At 39.5% G+C, this 19,253-nt stretch overlaps 1 protein-coding gene across 1 annotated transcript; it reads left to right on the top strand.

Annotated features, from left to right (window-relative positions):
* The first annotated feature begins 36 nt into the window (after positions 1–36).
* LOC102758291 (protein cornichon homolog 2-like) lies at positions 37–760 on the top strand. Its single transcript, XM_015568854.1, is given in 2 exon segments — positions 37–55; positions 58–760. Coding segments are annotated over 2 exon segments (480 nt in total). The 3' UTR covers positions 519–760.
* The last annotated feature ends 18,493 nt before the right edge of the window (positions 761–19,253 follow it).

The following is a 19,253-nucleotide window of genomic DNA, read 5'->3' as shown; positions in this document are numbered from 1 at the left end:
CTTGCGCGCCCCCGGCCTCCGCCCGGCGGGGTGGCCATGGCGTTCACCTTTGCCGCGTTTGCTACATGCTCACCCTGGTGCTGTGCGCCTCCCTCATCTTCTTTGTCATCTGGCACATCATAGCCTTTGATGAGCTGCGGACCGACTTTAAGAACCCCATCGACCAGGGGAACCCAGCGCGGGCACGCGAGCGTTTAAAAAACATCGAACGCATCTGCTGCCTCCTGAGGAAGCTGGTGGTCCCAGAGTACTCCATCCACGGCCTCTTCTGTCTGATGTTTCTGTGTGCAGCGGAGTGGGTGACCCTGGGCCTCAACATCCCCCTCCTCTTCTACCAGCTCTGGAGGTACTTCCACCGCCCCGCGGATGGCTCTGAGGTCATGTATGATGCAGTCTCCAACATGAATGCCGACATCCTCAACTACTGCCAGAAGGAGTCCTGGTGCAAACTCGCCTTGTACCTGTTCTCCTTCTTCTATTATCTGTACAGTATGGTTTATACGCTGGTGAGTTTCTAAGGGGAAAGCCGGCCAGGGAGCGAGCCCAGAACGGACCGGACGCCTTGCACCCCCAGCCCTGCTCCTCGGCCGCAGTGGCCTCAGCCCTGAGGAGGGAAGGGGCACTGGTGCCCCCGGCCTCCTCTCCACCCCCCAAACTGCTGCTGCGGGGACCTCCCGCCTTCAGAGCCCACTCCCCTTGGACTAGGGCTGGGCAGAGCTCTAAATAGGGGCAGGAGTTCCTCTGCCAGCCTGTGGGGCTGAACCGGAAGGGGCGGAACCTCTGGCCTTGTCCAACTTTGGGAAGGACTTGGGGCCCTGCCAAGGGGCAGGGCTTGACCCTGGAAATTCTGGGCCACCCCCCTCAATCCCACCCTGAGGCTCCCCCTGCAGGTGGGGGGGTACCCACACCCAGAATGAGCAGGCTCAGCAGGGGCAGTCCCACTCCTAGCCTGCCCTCTCCCCTTCCCCAGGCTCTCTCTTCAGACTCCTTTCTGTCCCCATTTGCCCCAACCCAGCCCACCTGTCTCTTGGACCTATTTTCTATGTTGCCTGGAGGAGTCCGGCACCCCCTCCCCGGCCATTTGTGACAAGATATGAATAAACTACTGCAAACAAAAAATAAAATAAATAAATAAATTTTAGCCCCCAAATTAATTTTAAATTCTGAGCCTTTTTTACTTTGAAGCTGCTCTTGTCTCTTTTTCAAGCATGTGCATGCACACTTGTGCATATGTGCACACACACATCCTCCTTCCTTTTCATATCAATGGTTGGATGGACAAGGTCTATGGCCAAACTCAGCCATACTCTACAGTTACCAAGCGCGACAGAGCTGAAAGGAAAACATCTGATCCCAGGCTGCCACGTGCCTTTATAGCATAGAATTTCCTTTGATCTCCAACTGGAGTTCTCTATCAAGTCTCGCAGATCAATTAGTGAATAGACCTTTCCCACTAGTCTTCCTAGTAGCTGGCTACCTAGGATAGAAATCAGTTGTATGTAACAATCCTTCTCTTCCCCTTTCACTTTGAGCAAATCCTTTTTTCTCCCTTGAAATAACATAGTTATTAAACCACTTCAGTCACTTCTGTGGTTAATGATTCCCTCCTTTCTTTGGTTCCGCTCTCATGCTGAAACCTGTTGGCGGGCTTTCACCACACCACTCCATGACTACAGTTCCATTCTGTACTACAATTAAAGTTAGGAACAGCTTGAAATGTCATTATTAAAACCAGCATTTTGTCCAGGTTTTCCTAGTTCCTTTGAAGAATTGGAATTATCATCTGAGGAGCCATTACTCCAGAAATTAAGAGAAATAACATAACATTTCACCTGCATTTCATTCTAACTCATTCTAACAAGCTTGATAATTTTCCTTATATTATGAAGATCTGTTCTAGGAATTTAAACAAACATATGTAATCTTTTCCTAAGAATTTTTTATCCCATTTACAATGTCATTACTATCAGTGTTATATAGAAAAGAATAATTATTTGTCAGGAAACTAAACTGAGTTAACAATTTTAGTGGAGTCAAAACATTGCATCTGAACTGTATTTTTCACCTGAACACAAAACCTTGCACTATATTTACCAGTTAAAAATTGCTCTAAATTAGCTCCTTTTTTAAAAAAAAATATTTTTTTATTGATTTCAGACAGGAAGGGAGAAGAAAAGGGAGATAGAAACGTCAACGATGAAAGAGAATCATTGATCTGCTGCCTCCTGCAAGTCCCCTATGGGATTGAGCCCGCAACCTGGGCACCTGCCCTGACTGAGAATCCAACGGAGACCTCCTGATTCATAAGTCAACACTCAATCACTGAGCCATGCTGGCTGAGCCTTTTCTTAAAAACATGATTATCCAATTGTCTGTACTCTTCAGGCACAATTAAACCAGTTGTGCAGGGGACAGTCACAGACACATAATGCTCCAGTGTGCTGGTACTTGCAACCCAGCTCAATGAATTTTACCGCAAGAGACCCGGTCTGATTTATATGCTGGGGCCAAAGTCAAACTGTGCAGTGCTAACACTTTCCATGATTTAAACACCTCACTGGGGATAAAACATGGCAGCTGTTTCCCAACATGCAGCAATCCCCTGGGCAGTTGAGAGCACTTCACCCAGATGAAACTGTAAAGGGAATTTCAGGAGACAGAATGTAATTATCCCCTTTGGAGTTTGGCACGGATCAGAAGATTAAACAGTGTTGTTCTTTGTCCCAAAATAAAGCGTGCCAGCAGATCTATGACAGACACAGCCAGGAACAGAAGGAACGAGCCTGGAGTCTTGTTTGTTTTCAGCGCCCCTTTTTTCACCTCCATAGATCACCAATTCCTGTGTTCTCAGATAACTGGAATAGTCCTCACAGTGGCCCCTCTTAGGTCATGTTACTATCACTTCGAAAGCTTTTTAAAAGAGGCTAGAGCCACTAGACATAAATGCTCCATAATGCCCCTGTGAGCCACTGTCTCTGAACTCAGTTAAAATGAAGAACTACTTAAAAGTAGAGTACAGCCCTCCCACTTTGGTACAGAACCTTCCAGAGGATATAGTAGATAGTAACTACTAGTGCAACTATTCTCAAAATTAGAAATAAGGCAGGTGCAGACTCCAATGGGTGTCTTAAATCTCAATTCCATAAACTTTTAAATTAGCATTTGTAATTCAGGTTGGTGAAAAATTAACTGCTGATTGTGGGTTTTGAAGGTTCACCCCCAGGTACTTTCAGAGAATTAATGAATGCCAACTGCTTGATTTATGCCCAAAGTACCACAAAATCATTAAGGCCAGGACAAAGCAGAAGTTGTCATTGACCGCCCTCCCCCACCCTCAACCTATACTATCCTTCGGTGTTTATTGGACTCTATTCACATTCCCTTGTTCAAGGCATCCTTAACATGACTCACCCTCCCACTTTCTCCTTCCTATTGATTCTTTTAAGAAGGTCACCAGCCTAAATAACTTCATCCCAGAATCAGACACTCACTCCTTCTAACATCTTTTGACATTGGTCCAACTAGCACACTAAAAATACCATATCCAAGGCCCATGGCCCTGACTCAAGGTACAACTTACTGATAAAAGTTAAGAAATAGGATTCTGGAAACCCAGAGCTGAACTCCAACCAAATGCCTATACCATGACTTTCAAATCCACCAGTTTCCAAAAGGAAAAATTTTCCAAGTTTCCCAATATGTTATAGCTGATTGAGTGAAGTTGAAGTCAAACCTAAACTCAGTTCTCTAAGGTGATACACTTACCTTTAGTGTTTGTTCTACATAACACACATTCTCTTGAGGATAGAACTGGGGAATTTCTTTTTCCCAAGAGCCACACTTCATCAAGTAGCCCAGGTCAAATTTTATGACATGCAAACTTGGTACAGAACAAACGTCATCTAGAAGTCAGTACATTTTTTTGCTCATGCAATTTTGTCACCTCTGACACAGATGGTAAGCCAGGACAAGTGGAATAGGGAAACTGAGACAACAGAAAGCTGAACAAACTGACAGAGCAATTTACAGCAGATACAGAAGGTCATCTCCCTAGAAATAACATCTAGACTTCAATTGTGTTTCAGCTCCAGACTCAGAAAAGCAGCAAAATCAGCTGGGCAACACCAGGACCAGCAGCAATGACTAAGGACCCCTTGCCCTAACACTGACCAATCCATCAGTGGAGACCAGGCCCTGGCAGAGCACGCCTAGAAAACTGATGAATGTTCTGCTGAAACTCTCCCTAAGATTTCCACCTGCAAGAGAGAAGTAAAAGCCTCAAGACAAAGGACCCCAAATGTGCTCTCCCACTGGGGAGTGTGTCCTCCGCCCCTGCCATTCCCTTTCTTCTCTTCTTCCCCCACAGACATGCATCTCCTAAATCCTAAAGGTCCAATGCTTGCAACATGGGGAGCAATGGGCAGCGTCAGCTTATCTCAGGCTAGTCCCCTGAAGCTGTTCCCAAGGCCCCCTTTTCTCTGACTTCCTAGAGAGGTAAGGCAGCCCAGCCTCAGCTCCCCTGTCACTTCTTCTCTAGACTAAGCTCTTTCTTGTTTTACTGTCCCCAGCTTTAATAAACATTCCCTCATTGTCACCTGGACTCAGACTGTGACATTTTTCCTGCACGAAGTCAAGAACCCACACACTACTGGCTGGCTCTAGGCTGACCTGCTCAGGGCCAGGTCTCCTTTCCAGTAACACATCCAATGCAAGTGTTTGGGGTCACTTTCCTACAAGAAGAGTAAGTCCCAACTTAGTCCTATGTAAGGTCTCTCTTTCTGTTCTTTTGCTACACCTTTTGATTTGATTTTTTAGCAAAAATCTTGAATTTTTTAATGCAAGAAAACATACAAAAATGAAATGCTCAGATTAAGCAACTGGTATAATATCTTCTATGTGGTTGACATTGAACGCATGAACCAAGAGGTCACCAGTTTGATTCCTGGTCAGAGCACATGCCCACGTTGTGGGCTCAATCCTTGGCAGGGGGCATGCAAGAGGTAGCCGATCAATGTTTCTCTCCTCAATGTTTCTATCTCTCTATCCCTCTTCCTTCCTCTCTCTCTAAAAACAATAAAAACATTTTTTTAAAAGGATACTTGTCTGGTGATGAGAACAATTTTACTGCTTTCCATAAACAGGAAAAAAGCAAGGTACAAAAAGTCTTAAATGACTTGTTAGAGTCACAAAATTAATGTGAAGCAGCTGTATACATGTTCTCTTTTTTCTGTAAGGTCATGATCCGATGGAACTCTTTGGAAAGGCTAAAGGTAGGCCAAACAGGATGACCAGAACATTCCACTCTGATGGAACTAAGATGCCCCCCAGTCCCAGCCCAGACATTTTATGTCGCTCAATTCTTTCCCTGCAGTCTTGTCTCCACTCTCTCATTAGATTCTCTGGGAATCTGTCTCTAGTCAGGTCTGTGCCTTGGAACTTTCTCATTTCCTCATCTTGGGAATGTTCTGTGTGGTGCTTATTTCTCACAGACTTCACAGGATTCTCTCAGAGCATTGAGTTCCCTCACATATGTATTAGGCTGAAAGAACTGTTTAGCAAAACTCCTCTGGTTTATGGACTATGGAAAGCCCTCTGTGAAATCAGCCTGTCGAATGGGACTCCTACTTCCTGCTCTGGCCAAAACCAAATTCCCTTCCTATTGGCAGCTGTTGAAGAACTGGTGTTTTTTCACCCAAAGTTCACAATGGGTTAAGTTTCTTTTTCACACCTGTTCAAAATGTTTGCCTGATCGCTGAGGAGGACTTGTGATTTGATGACATGTAATCTTAGTATATATGTGCAATTCATTTATGGGTGAAGGGAAGACTCCAGATTTAAAATAAGCCTTTAAAGAAAGACTAGAGGCTCCCCAATATCCTCAGGTTTTGGCTCAGCCTGTTATCCATACTTCTACAGTCCAACCTCTGGTCAGCCCCAAATGATCCAGCCCCATGGAGCAGGGGCATCAGGACAGGATAAAAAGAAAATTTCACTCTAGCTGAACTGATGAGCTACTTCTAATAGTACTTTTTGAAAGTAGATAGATATCACCTGGCAAACAAGATTCAAACAAAGTTCAAAGTTCAAATATATTTCCTTTGAGGTTTGTGTCCCAATGCTCTTGGTTTTGATGAAAACTTATAAATTATTTTTTGTCTAAACCTTTCTTTTATACACATCGATCATTAACCACTATTACCCCATGGTCCATAAACTACAGGAAAGTAGGCAGCACCCAGGAACCCTAACTTCTAGACTCAACCATCATGCTAACTACCAGAGTGTCTTTGGAGAAGAGGCATAACCAATCTGGACATCAGTGTATTTATCTGCAAAAGAAGCCCTTCAACAGGATGATCTCCTAGGTCCCTATTACCTTAGGAAAATTGAAGGACTCTATATCAGCCATGACACCTGCCACCCCACATCCAATGCAGAGTTTTGTTGCAGGCTCCCCTGCAACGTCAAGAGCACAGCCTGGCCCTGGCCAGCTTGGCTAAGTGGTGGGAGCATTGGCCCGAGGACTGGAGGGTCATGGGTTTGATTCCTAGTTAAGAGCATGTACCTGGGTTGCAGAGTCCCAACCCTGGTAGCTGCGTGTGGCCAGAAGCAACCAATCAATGTGCCTCTCTCATATAGATGTCTCTCTCTCTCTCTCTTCCCCTCTTCCCTCCTTTCTACTCTCTCTAGAAATCAATGAAAAAAATATCCTTGGGTGAAGAATTTTTTAAAAAGATCACAGCATGGGCAAGAATTCCGGTGAGTCTTCACACAACCACTTAATTTTTCTCTCCATCATGAGATTGTGAGAACCCCTTTGTAACACCACCACCAAACCCAGAAATAGGAGGGCATCTAGATGGCTGCTCATTAAACAAAAACATCTACATGCCTGCCTTGGAAAAATTCGAGTAAACATCTTTTGGACTTGTTGCTGTTGACAGCATGTTTTCAATTTGCAATGCAAATTCATCGGAAGGCTTTCTGCCAGGGGACCGGAAGGCCCAGGGAATTAGGAATTGGTAATGAGTCATGCAGCCTTCAGGACTGTGTCAGCTTCTGAATGGAGCCCAGCTAATAGTAAACTACCTGATACTGTTGGAAACCTTTGCAACATGAGCCAGACCCTGGGCCTCTAGCTTAAAACATGAGTTATAACAGTGTCTGACTGGCATTTCTAAGGAGAATTAAGAGAGAACCATGCGTTAAGATGGAAGGGAACAATGAAAGAATGAACTGGGGATTCTGTCTTAAAACCTAAGGCTTTTTCCCCTGGATATTCCAAGGGAAATTTCCAAGGACTGTCAGGCCTAGAGACATGGAATGAATGTACACCCCACATTGTCGAAGGGTCAAAACTTCCAGAGTCTTGGAATTTTCATTTCTTCCTAATCACTCTTCCAGTCAGAGGGTCAAACGACTTGTGTAATAAAGGAAATTTTAAATATTTATTATTTTCTCTGAGAGCCCACCTTTTCTTTAAAAAACAAAAGAAGTTTATCATTACAGCTTTACAAACTAACCAAAACAATAAATCTTCTTTTCCAAGAGTTACCAAAACTAATTTCTATGTTACGATCTGGTCTGCTGCATTTTATTTTCAGTATATTTGCAGTCATCCTAGGGGAGCCATCTAGCAGAAAAACAGAACTTTTACATCGCTAGCTTTCCCTGCCTATTCCAGCTCCATATTTATATCACTACTTTTCCTTTACACTCTTTGCTTTATAGTAGCAATAATTTTCCCTCATATATAGTCCAACGAACAACCAATTAACAAATGCCCAGAGCGGTAAGCATTCTTGGCTGTCTTGCCTAGTCAGTCATTAATTTGGTGAAGGAAGGGCTAACAAACTCATAAAGCGGAACTTGAATTTTAGAAGTTAGTTCAATTTTACATTATTGAAAAGGAAAATGTAGTAAAAATAATAAGAGCTTTGCCAAAACTCTACAGCAAAGTCAATTAGTCTCACAAAGAGCCTGGGAGTCTGCGATCTGAACTTGCATTTGGAACCACTTAGCCTATTAAAACAACTCCAAACTTCATCTCTTGCAAATCATATTTCAGTGCTCATGGCTGGATCTTAATGAGTAAAATTTTTTCACCATCCTTGCTGCAACACAATTTACAGTATTCCTTGTGTCTGCATATTTCAAATATACACATGTGACCTAGTATATGCCTACTTTCATGTATATGTGTACACACTGATGATAAAAGTTTCACAAACTAAATAGTCTTATACAACATACAGTAAAATACATGCTGCATTACATATTGGTATACTATATACTTTTAAGATGCTTTTAACAGAAAACTAATTTCAAACAAGAAATAGCAACACTGATATTAAAACAAGTGTCTGGCAAAAATAAAATGTGTTTCATTCAGAAGGTAAATCATTTTTTATAATTTCACTATACTAGTATTTCAAGTATGAGGGGATATTTTTATTTAAGAAAATTTGATAATCAACTAAAGACGTGTCATTTGTTTAGCAGCATATAGCTATGGGCAATAAATATTTTGTTTTGCTCTGACGAATAGGTAAAAGTTAAAATGCTAAGTGAGATTATTTTAATACATAATTCTTACAAAATAGTGTTTTCCAATCAAGTACATGAATTAATTAATAGGGTGTTTTTAAAAAAAAAGAAATATCTATCCTATTTCATTAAAATCTAACAAAAATCCTCCAAATAGCTTAACATGAATTTGCCTTTTCAGATTCATGATTCCCAATGCTCAGCTTCTATAAAAATCCCAAGCAACTTCTATTGGTTTTCCAAGGAAGATTCAGCTCTAATTAACTACAATTTTGTCCATATTTTGTTTTTCAACTACAGTGAAAGAATAGCAGGGGGTTAGCCCTGCAGAAAAGAAGATTATTAAAACTTTAATAACCTGAGCCTTTGAACCTTTCCAAATTCTTTACAATTTTCTCACATTTCCAGCCCAGATGTCTGCATGTAGTTATAGTGCCAACTTGAGCTTTTTGTTTACAATTTTACTCACCTTATTTATTACCTTCTTTTTAAAAAAGAAATCTGACAGTCATTTTACAGCTCTTCTGAGCAAAAGAAGTTAGTTATTCTTAAAAATAAGTTTGCAAGAATAATTTTTTATCCATTTTTAAGTTAAATATTTCCAACACCACGACTATTTCTTCCCTGCTGCTAGAGGGAAATTGTTAGGCAGCCTAGCAACTTGGCCAGCTGAATCACCGAATTCTTTTCAGTCAAGCTCCAAAGCTTCAAAAGACTGAACAGAGAGTTCACTTTGGAAACTTGAACTCTTGACATTGTTACAAAAGAAAGACCAAAAAGGAGGCATCCTTTAAGATAATTAGGTGCTCAGCGTTTCACCAAAGAGAGGGATATTTACATACAACAAAAGCCTTTCCTAGAACTCATGTCAGTTGTATTATTTCCAACTCCAAAAACTTGTAGCCCCCCAACAGCCCATCAATTATTTGAGTGAACCCATGGCCACCTAACTAAATGATTGCACTTCACAATCATCTTTGCTCTATAATCAAGTGCTAGCAAATACATGAGCATCTGTGTTGAATGGTAATTTCAGGAAGTTTCCTTAAAGGGAGCCAGTTGGACCTTCTTGCCTTCCTTTTTCTGCTGAAAAGAATTGTAGTGTGATGGCTGAAACTCAAGGAACAAAAGCTAAGGAAGAAAGAGCATCGAGATAGCAGGAACCCAGATAAAGGTAATCATGGAGCTACCTTTCCAGTTATGCAACATCTACTTCTAGAACTATTTTATATATGAAAGAGAGATAAACATCTTTATTGTTTAAGCCACTGTTATTTGGGGATGTTTGTTTAATGTGATAAAACCTAGTCCTAACTAGAATATCCCCTGACTGAAATGACTCTGTTTATAATTGTACTAGAGGCCCAGTGCACGAAACTCATACACAGGGGGGTGGAGGTGTGTCCCTCAGCCCAGCCTGCACCCTCTTACAATCCGGGAACCCTTGGGGGATGTCCAACTGCCAGTTTAGGCCCAATCCCACAGGGCCTAAACTGGCAGTTGGATATCCCTCTCGCAATCCTGGACCGCTAGCTCCTAACTGCTCACCTGTCTGCCTGAATGCCCCTAACTGCTCGCTTGCTTGCCTAATCATCCCTAACTGCTCGCCTGCCTGCCTGATCACCCCTAACCACTCTGCCTGCCTGCCTGATCCCCCCCCTAACTGCCTCTGCCTTGGCCCCCACCACCACAGCTTCATCCAGAATGACGTCCAGAAGGTCGTTCAGCTGTCTGTTCTAATTAGCATATTACACTTTTATTCTGTTAGTTGAGAAAGAGAAAAGCAGTTCCTGCCATCTAGTAGTGGCCAAGTACTGTCAGCCAGGATTTCGTTTTCCTAGAAGCTGCCTTGGTATTCACAATTAGGTCTTGATGTTGTCTTGTTAAACTGAAGCAATTTTATAAAACATCAACATCAGACAAAGCCATGCTGTGACCATGAAGTATTAAGAAAAAGTAAGACCACTCCATATGATGTCTGAGCACAGACAAAGCATGAGCATTATTCAAGCCACAAAATTTCAAGTCTTCCCCTATCCCAGCTAATATGAGTGACTGCTGTTCTTTACCAATCACAGCTCTTGCATGACTTCATTCCTCCACCTTCTGGATAGCATTTATTAAGATGCCCAAGTATAGAGTTAATTTCACTTCCTGATAGTATCCAACTCTGGAATCCTTTCCCAAGTCACTTAACACAGTCTAAATCTTACATCATTCTTTCTAACACCCTTCCATAGATATTCCCCAGTTTCTCATTGTTTATGTTCTCCCTCGTTGCAGCAATTCAGCAAACCCAATCTGTTCAACTTTGGGTGTATTCTTGGAGCTCTTTGGCTGGTGGTCATTGATGTAGCTATGCTTGTGTCTCCCTACAGCAGAAAACTAAAAATAAATCAATCCATCACGTTAATCTATAATTCAAGCAATCCCACCCAAATGGAAGCCCCAATTCATCAACAGATTCCAATCATTTAAAAAAAATTACATCAATTTGTAATAATCAGACTCATTTAAATGATCCTCTTGTGCCAGTGCCATAACCTGGACCAGGTCCAGGCTGCACCCTCAGCATGCACCCTGTTTGCAGTAACTATAGCAATTTTTGCTCCTTCAAATAAGGAAAGCCTGCACAGAAAGAGGTAAATGCTGTCTGTACTTTATCTACTTTCTCTTCCTTTATTGTTTTTTTTCCTAGTTCCATTTCTCCCTCTTTTTTTTATTCTTTTGTTTGTTTGTTTTTCTTTTTTTCTTTTCCTTTTTTTGACATCTCCCCTGAGAAACTAAACTTTCCAATGGTTCCTGAGCTAAGGTCACTCAGTGCTGTAAGTGGCTCAGTTTTAAAGTAAGATCTTAAATCATATTTGTCAAGTCCATCATTCAATGGCAGTTCTTGTTGCTGTCCTGTCTGCCACCCTGCCACTTGGAACTTCTCCCTGCCACACTTCTTTCTGCTCTTTACCTGCTTAAAAATAACCATGGCTTATCTCATCTTCTCAAGCAAAGTAATAATCCTGGTCAAGTATTCTAAAAGATGAAAGCTAGCCCAGCAGTGTGGCTCAGTGATTGAGCATCGATTCATGCACCAAGAGGGCACTGGTTCAATTCCCAATCAGGGCACATGCCTGAGTTGGCGGCTGGGTCCCCAGTAGGGGGCATACAGGAGGCAGCCAGTCAATGTTGATGTTTCTCTCTCATCAATGTTTCTATGTCTCTCTGCCTCTTCCTTCCTCTCTCTCTCTGAAAAATCAATAAAAACATATTTTTAATAAAAGAAGATGAAAGCTAGAGGTAACTCAATATATCTTCTAATTTATACTCTTTCTTCTTCCTCCTTCCTCTGATCCACAGGCTATGTCCAAAAGTAAATTTCTAGAAACAATGCCCTTGTTTTATGTCCAAATCAGAGGTATAACTCTCAAGACTGACAAACAGAAGAGATATATGTAATTTGCCTATCATGAGGCAAATATGTTATATCAAGTAGTATTTTAGATATTTTTCTTCCTCACTCTAAATAAGTGTCAAAGCTAAAATCATCACCAGACTATAAGATTTTTAACATTTTAAAAATCTTTTGTCCCAAATAAATTCCTAGGACAAAAGTGCATAGTAAATAAAATTAACTGAATGATTTAATCAACTAATCAACTGTGTTAAAACCCAATACAGCCCATGGTACCCAAATAAAAGAAAAATCAATAAGATGGGCAAGGAAAAAAGTGACATGAACCAGAGATGAAGGGTCATTGTGTTTTATTTTCTTAAAGATTTGCAAGAAACCACCTTGAAACTTGAGGCATAAAGAAACAGGCAATGAATTAGGAGTCTGGTTACCCAGGTTTTCAGAAGATCTGAAGTTTATTTGTTTATGTTTTACCATTTCTGTTGTTCTTTTTTATATAAACTTATATACTGGAGGCTAACACATACACAGGAAAGTGCACAAGTCTTAAGTTCAGACAGCTCAATGAAGTATCACAAAGTGAACACACCTATATAAACACCATCCAGGTCAAGAAACGGAACATTGCCAGTTTAAAAGAATAACCAAAGACCATACTAGAGTATATTGAGAATGAATTCACAAGCTTACAGAGCAAGCTTTCAGAGCAAGGGAGAACTCTGGAGGTAAATCATTAGGCTGTGAGTACATGTGTAAGGAGAAGATACAGGGCTAAAAAGAAGTTTTGTCCAAATAACATAGGCTTCTCAAAGCACTTTTTAATTGATTAAGAATATGATTGCTTAATCTCTCCTAAATATTGGTCATCATCACAGTATGATGCCATTTGGACAGGCATTACATCACACTCAGCTATGAACAGGTTCAAGTTAAGGCTCAAGTAGGTGTAGAGTCAACCAACAGTCAAGACCTAATGGACAAGTACAAAATTATAGCAGAAATTAACTTTTATTTGAGCACATTTAAACCTCTCCTCATACCTATTTCCAACCACTACCCTATCCATTCTCTCCAAATGAAACTACTACCAAAAATTCTGACTCCAAAATTATGTTTTTGAACTTTAGTTAAGTGTACTAATATGTTGCATACTTTTTTTTATTGAGGTAAAGTTAAAATAGCATAAAATTAACTATATTAAAATGAACAATTTGGTGGTATTCACAATATTATAAAAACTCTTTACAACTCAGCATGAAAAAAAGACAAACAACCTATTTGAAAAATGAGCAGAGGACTTGAGTAGACATTTTTCCAGTGAAGATATACAAATGGCCAGCAAGTCTATTTAAAGATCTTTAACATCACTAATTATTAGGGAAATGCAAATCAAATCCACAATGAGATACCACCTCATGCCCACTAAGATCCCAATAATTTAAAAAATGAAAAATAACAAGTGTTTGTGAGGATGTGACAACATTGGAATACTGATACATTGATAACGGGAATGTAAAATGAAAAGCTATTTGCAGAATTTCCCAAAAAGCTAAGTAGAATTATCATAGGGCCCAGCAATTTCACCCCTAGGTATGAATCCAAAGTACCATAATTAAAAGCAGAGACTCAAACAAATACTTCTATAAGCATGTTCATAACAGCATTTTTCACAATAGCCAAAGATGAAAAAAACCAAATGCCTATCAATGAATGAATAAACAAATTGTGGTATATACATATAATGGAATATAATTGTGGAATATACATATAATGGAATATAATTCAGCCATTAAAAGGAATGCAGTGCTAATACATGTTACAGTGTGGCTGAACCTCAAAAACATTACCCCAAGTGAAAGAAGACAGACACAAAAGATTACATATTTTATGTTTCCATTAATTCCAAATATCTAGAATAGTAATCCACAGAAACAGAAAGCAGATTGGTGGTAGCCATGCCTCAAAGGAAAAGATGAATGGAGAGTGACTGCTTAATGGGCATGAATTCTGGGATGATGAAAAATTGTGAAATGGGCAAAAGTTGGTTTACAGTCATGAGTACGCAAAACATAATTTATCCTTATATTACTATTTATTAATTATTGTGTTATTTTCCATAAAAACAACAGTAAACTTACTTTTGCACCACCCTATAAACTCAGCAAAGTCACATGGTATAAGATCAACAAAAATGAGTTGTATTTTTATACATTGGCAATGAAAAATTCTAAAAAAAAAAGAAAGCAATTCCATTACAATAATATCCAAAAGTATAAAATGTTTAAGGATCCACAGAAGAGAAAGATTTGAACACTGAAAAAGTATAAAACATTGTAAAAAATTTAAAGAAGGCCTAAATAAATGGAAAGATGACCTATATTCATGGATTGGAAGACAATATTGTTAAAGTGGCAATACTCCTGCTCTCTTTTGGTTACTATTTGTGTGGAATATCTTTTGCTAGCCTTCTGCTTTCAACCTGAGATATTGAATCTAAAGTGGAGTTACTTGTACTGACAGTTACTAGATAGAAGAGGGGAGGGGAACTGGGTGAAATACAGATTGGTAGTTACAAAATTGTTGTGGGATTACAAAGTACAGCATAGGAAATAATATTGTAATAATTATGTATGGTGCCAAATGAATATTGGAAGTATCAAGGGGAACACTTTATAAAGTATGTGATTGTCTCTAACCACTATGTTGTACACCTCAAATTAATACAAAATAATCTTGAATATAAACTATAATTGAAAAATTAAAAAACATTTTTAAAGTAAACAAAGTGAATCTCTTGTAGAGGTAGATTATGCTTTCTTATTCATTCTGCGAGTCTGTCTTTTAATTGATGAGCTTCATTTATTTACATTTAAGGTGATTACTGATGAGGAAGGACTTCTACTATACTTTTTGTTTTCTATGTGTCTTACATATTTTTGTTTCTTAAGTCCCCCAATAATGCTTTCTTTTGTATTTGATTAATTTTGGTACATCTTTTTATTCCCTCCTCATTTCCTTTTTATTTTCTTAGTTGCTATTATATTTGGCATCCTAAATCTATAATAATAAAAGCATAATATTCTAATTAGACTGGACAGCCAAACAACCTTCCAGACGTCATTCTGGACGTCCTTCCAGATGAAGCTTCCATGGCAGGGGCCAAGGCAGAAGTGGTTAGGGGTGATCAGGCAGGCAGGGAGGTGAGCAGTTAGGAGCCAGCAGTTCCAGATTGCAAGAGGGATGTCTGACTGCCAATTTAGGCCTGATCCCGCAGGGATCCTTGTGGGATAGGGCCTAAACCAGCAGTTGGACAACCCCTGAGGGGTCCTGTATTGCGAGAGGGTGCAGGCCAAGCTGAGGGACACACACACCCCTAACCCCCATGTACGAATTTTGTGCACTGGGACTCTAGTTTATAATAATCTAATTTGAATTTATACCAACTTATCTTTAATAGCATAGAAAAATTCTGCTCTTATACAGCTCAGCTCTTCTTTTTTATGTTATTGTCACAAACTACATATTTATAGATTGTGTGTTGACATCATTGATATGTATTGCTTTATTAATTTGTCTTTTAAATAATATAAGAAATGAATACAGGAGAAACAATAATACTGCCTTTTATATTTACCTATACATTTACCTACTATAATTCTTTGTTTATTAAAATGGCTTCAAGTCACTGTCTAGTCATTGCAGCCTGAAGCATTCCCTATGGCATTTCTGGTGAGGCAGGTCTGATAGCAATAAAATCTCTCAGCTTTCTTTTCTTTTTTTTAAGAATAGTTTTCCTAAACAATAGAATTTTGGGTTGACTTGTTTTTTCTTTCAGAATGTTAAATATGTCATCTCATGCCTTCTGGCCTTGTGATTTCCAATGATAAATTTGGTGTTAATATTATGGAGAATCCCCTGTATATGAATTGTTTCTGTCTTGCTTTCAAGATTTTCTCTTTGACTTTGGAGTTAACAGTGTGGTTATAACAATCTTGGTGCAGATCTCCTTAAACTTATTCTACTTGGAGTTTATTCAGCTTCTTGGCTGTGTAGGTTCATTTCTTTCATCAAAAGAGTGAGGTTTTCCCTAGCCGGTTTGGCTCAGTGGATAGAGCGTCAGCCTGCAGACTCAAGGGCCCCAGGTTCGATTCCAGTCAAGGGCATGTACCTTGGTTGTGGGCACATCCCCAGTGGGGAGTGTGCAGGAGGCAGCTGATCGATGTTTCTCTCTCATCAATGTTTCTAGCTCTCTATCCCTCTCCCTTCCTCTCTGTAAAAAATCAATAAAATATATTTTAAAAAGTGTGAGGTTTGGAGCCATTATTTCTTCAGTTATCTACCTGGCCTCTTTCTCTCTTTCTTCTCCCTCTGGGACTGCCATGGTGTGTATATTGGTACACTTGAAAGGTTGCTTGACCTCTATTTTTCTTTATTCTTTTTCCGTCTTTTTGACTGAATGGTTTCAATTGTCTTATCTTTAAATTTTCCAATTATTTTTCTGCCTATTCAAATCTCTTATTGAATCCCTCTAGTAAATCTTTTTATTTCAGGTATTTTACTTTTCAGCTCCAGAATTTCTGTGGTTCTGTTTTATAATTTCCTTTCTTTATTTTTTTAAATATGTTTTAATTGATTTTAGAGAGAAGGAGTGAGAGAGGGAAACATCAATGTGAGAGAATACATCAACTGGCTTCCATCTGTATATCCCCTACTGGGGATCAAGCCTGCAACCCAGGCATGTGCCCTGACCAGGAATTGAACTGGCAACCTTTTGGTGCATGGGATGATGCTCACACATTGTTTTCCTGGTTTTCTTTAGCTCTTTCCTCAGATTAAATAAATTTTAGTTAGAATCTTTCTCTAGTAAGTCCAATATTTAGGCTTCCTCAGCAAAAGTTTTTACCAATTTTTTATTTACTATGACTAGGCCATGCTTTCTTGTTTCTTTATATGCCTTGTCATTTTTTTAACAAGATATTTTGAATAATAGAATGTGGTAATTCTGGAAATCAGATCTGGAAATCAGATTCTCTCTTTGTTTTGGATTTGCTATTGTTGATTGCCAATGCCTATATTTATCATTTAGTGATTTTCCAAACTATTTTTGTAAAGACTATATTCCTTTTCATTAGGTTGTCACTAAAGTCTCTGTTCCAGTATCTCAGAGGGCTACCAGTGACATGACATAGATTTCCTTAAGTAATTAGAGCCAAAAAAAAGTATTTCTCTGGTTTTTCTGGCCTAGCTCTAAAGTAGGTGGGACATTCCTTCAACACTAAGGTAGGCCACCTACAATTCTACTTGAGCCTTTACCTCCCACTTGCATGGAGCTCACAGATCTACCATAGGTGCAAGCTAAAGGTGCTCTCAGATCTTTTCTGAGCATGCACCCAGCAATATGCGTATACGTTTCACACTAGCTTTCCAGTTATATGTGAGAGCCCTTCCTAGCCCTTATTCCCCCCAATAAACTTCCTCTTCAGCCTCCTTTTTCCCAGACTTTTATGTTTATCTGATGCTTATCCATTGTTTGTGAAGTTCATTGGCATTGTTGCATATTACCAGAGATTAATTTTTCAGCAAATTCTGCTGCTGCCCTGAACACCTCTCCGACCCAAGGTGGGAAAAACTAAGGTCAGCCTCCATGTCAGTCCATCAGAGAATTACAAGGCAGGTAAAAACACACAACTACAGGATTTTAAGAACAAGGTCTGCATTAGGCCCCTGGAACCAGCAAGTCACACCAGGAACAATAGCCACTGTCCCCATGACTGTCACTATGCTGGGAAATGGAGACTTAGGCAGATGAGTGCAAACAACACAACGCTTTCCAACCAAAATTCATCCGCCTTTTTCTTAATTAAACAATCCCTTGTTGCTGTAAGTTTTTATTAGTTTCCACAGCTCTAAAAATTTTTTTCATGTGCATAAATATCATGTTTTTAAAATAATAGCTTATTAAAGTAATAAACAAAACATTGACATCTCTCCTGGAGCCTCTTCATGACAATGCAAATCATTTGGCTTTCCATATCTATAGAATTTTTTTGAAGAGTAATTTCTTGAATCTTTACCACTCACATCATTTCATGTTATTATCACAAACACATGACTTTCTTTTGAAGGCAAAGTAAGACTCTTCCAAAGAGATGAAGTATTCTGGTGCATTACAGGTTTTCCAGTCAGGAAAGCAGCTGAAAAAATGGGGGAAAAAATGGGATATTATTATCAGACTTGGGGTAAATCAATTATAATAAAAGACAATTCCTTAATCAGTTTGTAGCACGTGAGCCTCTATAGACAGGAGGATTTACATTGTCAACACAAAGGGCTGATTTTGGAGCCAAGCTGCAGTTTCCTACAGTACAAAATTCCAATAGACATTTAGCAAACTTAACCTAACTAACGATGACAGTTCATATAGTAGGGTTAAATGTATCAGCCAAATATGAATGAACTATGTATTTATTTGAGAAAAAAACACATGCACTTATAAGCTGTCGGCCTTCTGAGTGTAGACACACATAGCCTAAAAACCATAAAACTAAACAAAACAAAAAAAAACAGCTCAGTAACTGTCTCCCTGCAAAGTGTGAGGACAGAGTCATCCCAGAGATGCTTTGGGGCAGACCTTCCAAATGGTTTAGGAATAGGCATCTGTTTCTACCCATTGTCTTAAGAGTGCTGAGGTACAAGTGGAAGTGAAGTAGGAAGTAGCAAGATCAGATGGTTTCCAAATGTGAGCTATAAGACACTAGCTCATTCTGTTCTTGTCTGGCATCCCTCTTTCTGTCCTCAAATATATTTTTTTTAATTTTAAATTTGTTTGAACTGTGTAATTCAGTTGGAGGTCAAATGGGTAAAAATATTGAGGGTGACTTATTTACTTCTAGTTTCTCTAGGTCCATATTTCTTTTTTTAAATTAAATTTATTGCAGTGATATTGGTCAACATGAACATATAGGCACCAGGTGTGGGTTTCTATGTTACAAAGATCTGTGTATTGCACTGTGTGCCCTCCACCCAAAGTCAAGTCTTCTCCTGTCACCATATATCTTTGTCTGTCACAGGTATTGCTTTATAGTAGACCACAGATATTACCAAAAGACTTGGAGGGAACCCACAGACTAGATTTTCATAAATAACATAGTATTATTTCCAAGAAAAGAGTCATTACTCATATGAAACACCTTGCATTGGTCAAGGTGCCTCTTGGGCACCACTCCACATCCTCCCAGCCTCATCTGTTTCTTTTTGCAACCACTGCTGTTGCAACTAATTCTGTGTAGGATCTGACCAT

Source organism: Myotis davidii, unplaced genomic scaffold, assembly GCF_000327345.1.
Source record: "Myotis davidii unplaced genomic scaffold, ASM32734v1 scaffold45, whole genome shotgun sequence".
NCBI classification, from domain to species: domain Eukaryota; kingdom Metazoa; phylum Chordata; class Mammalia; order Chiroptera; family Vespertilionidae; genus Myotis; species Myotis davidii.
The sequence above is the reverse complement of the archived record's forward strand: the minus strand, read 5'-3'. Positions and strand labels throughout refer to the sequence as shown.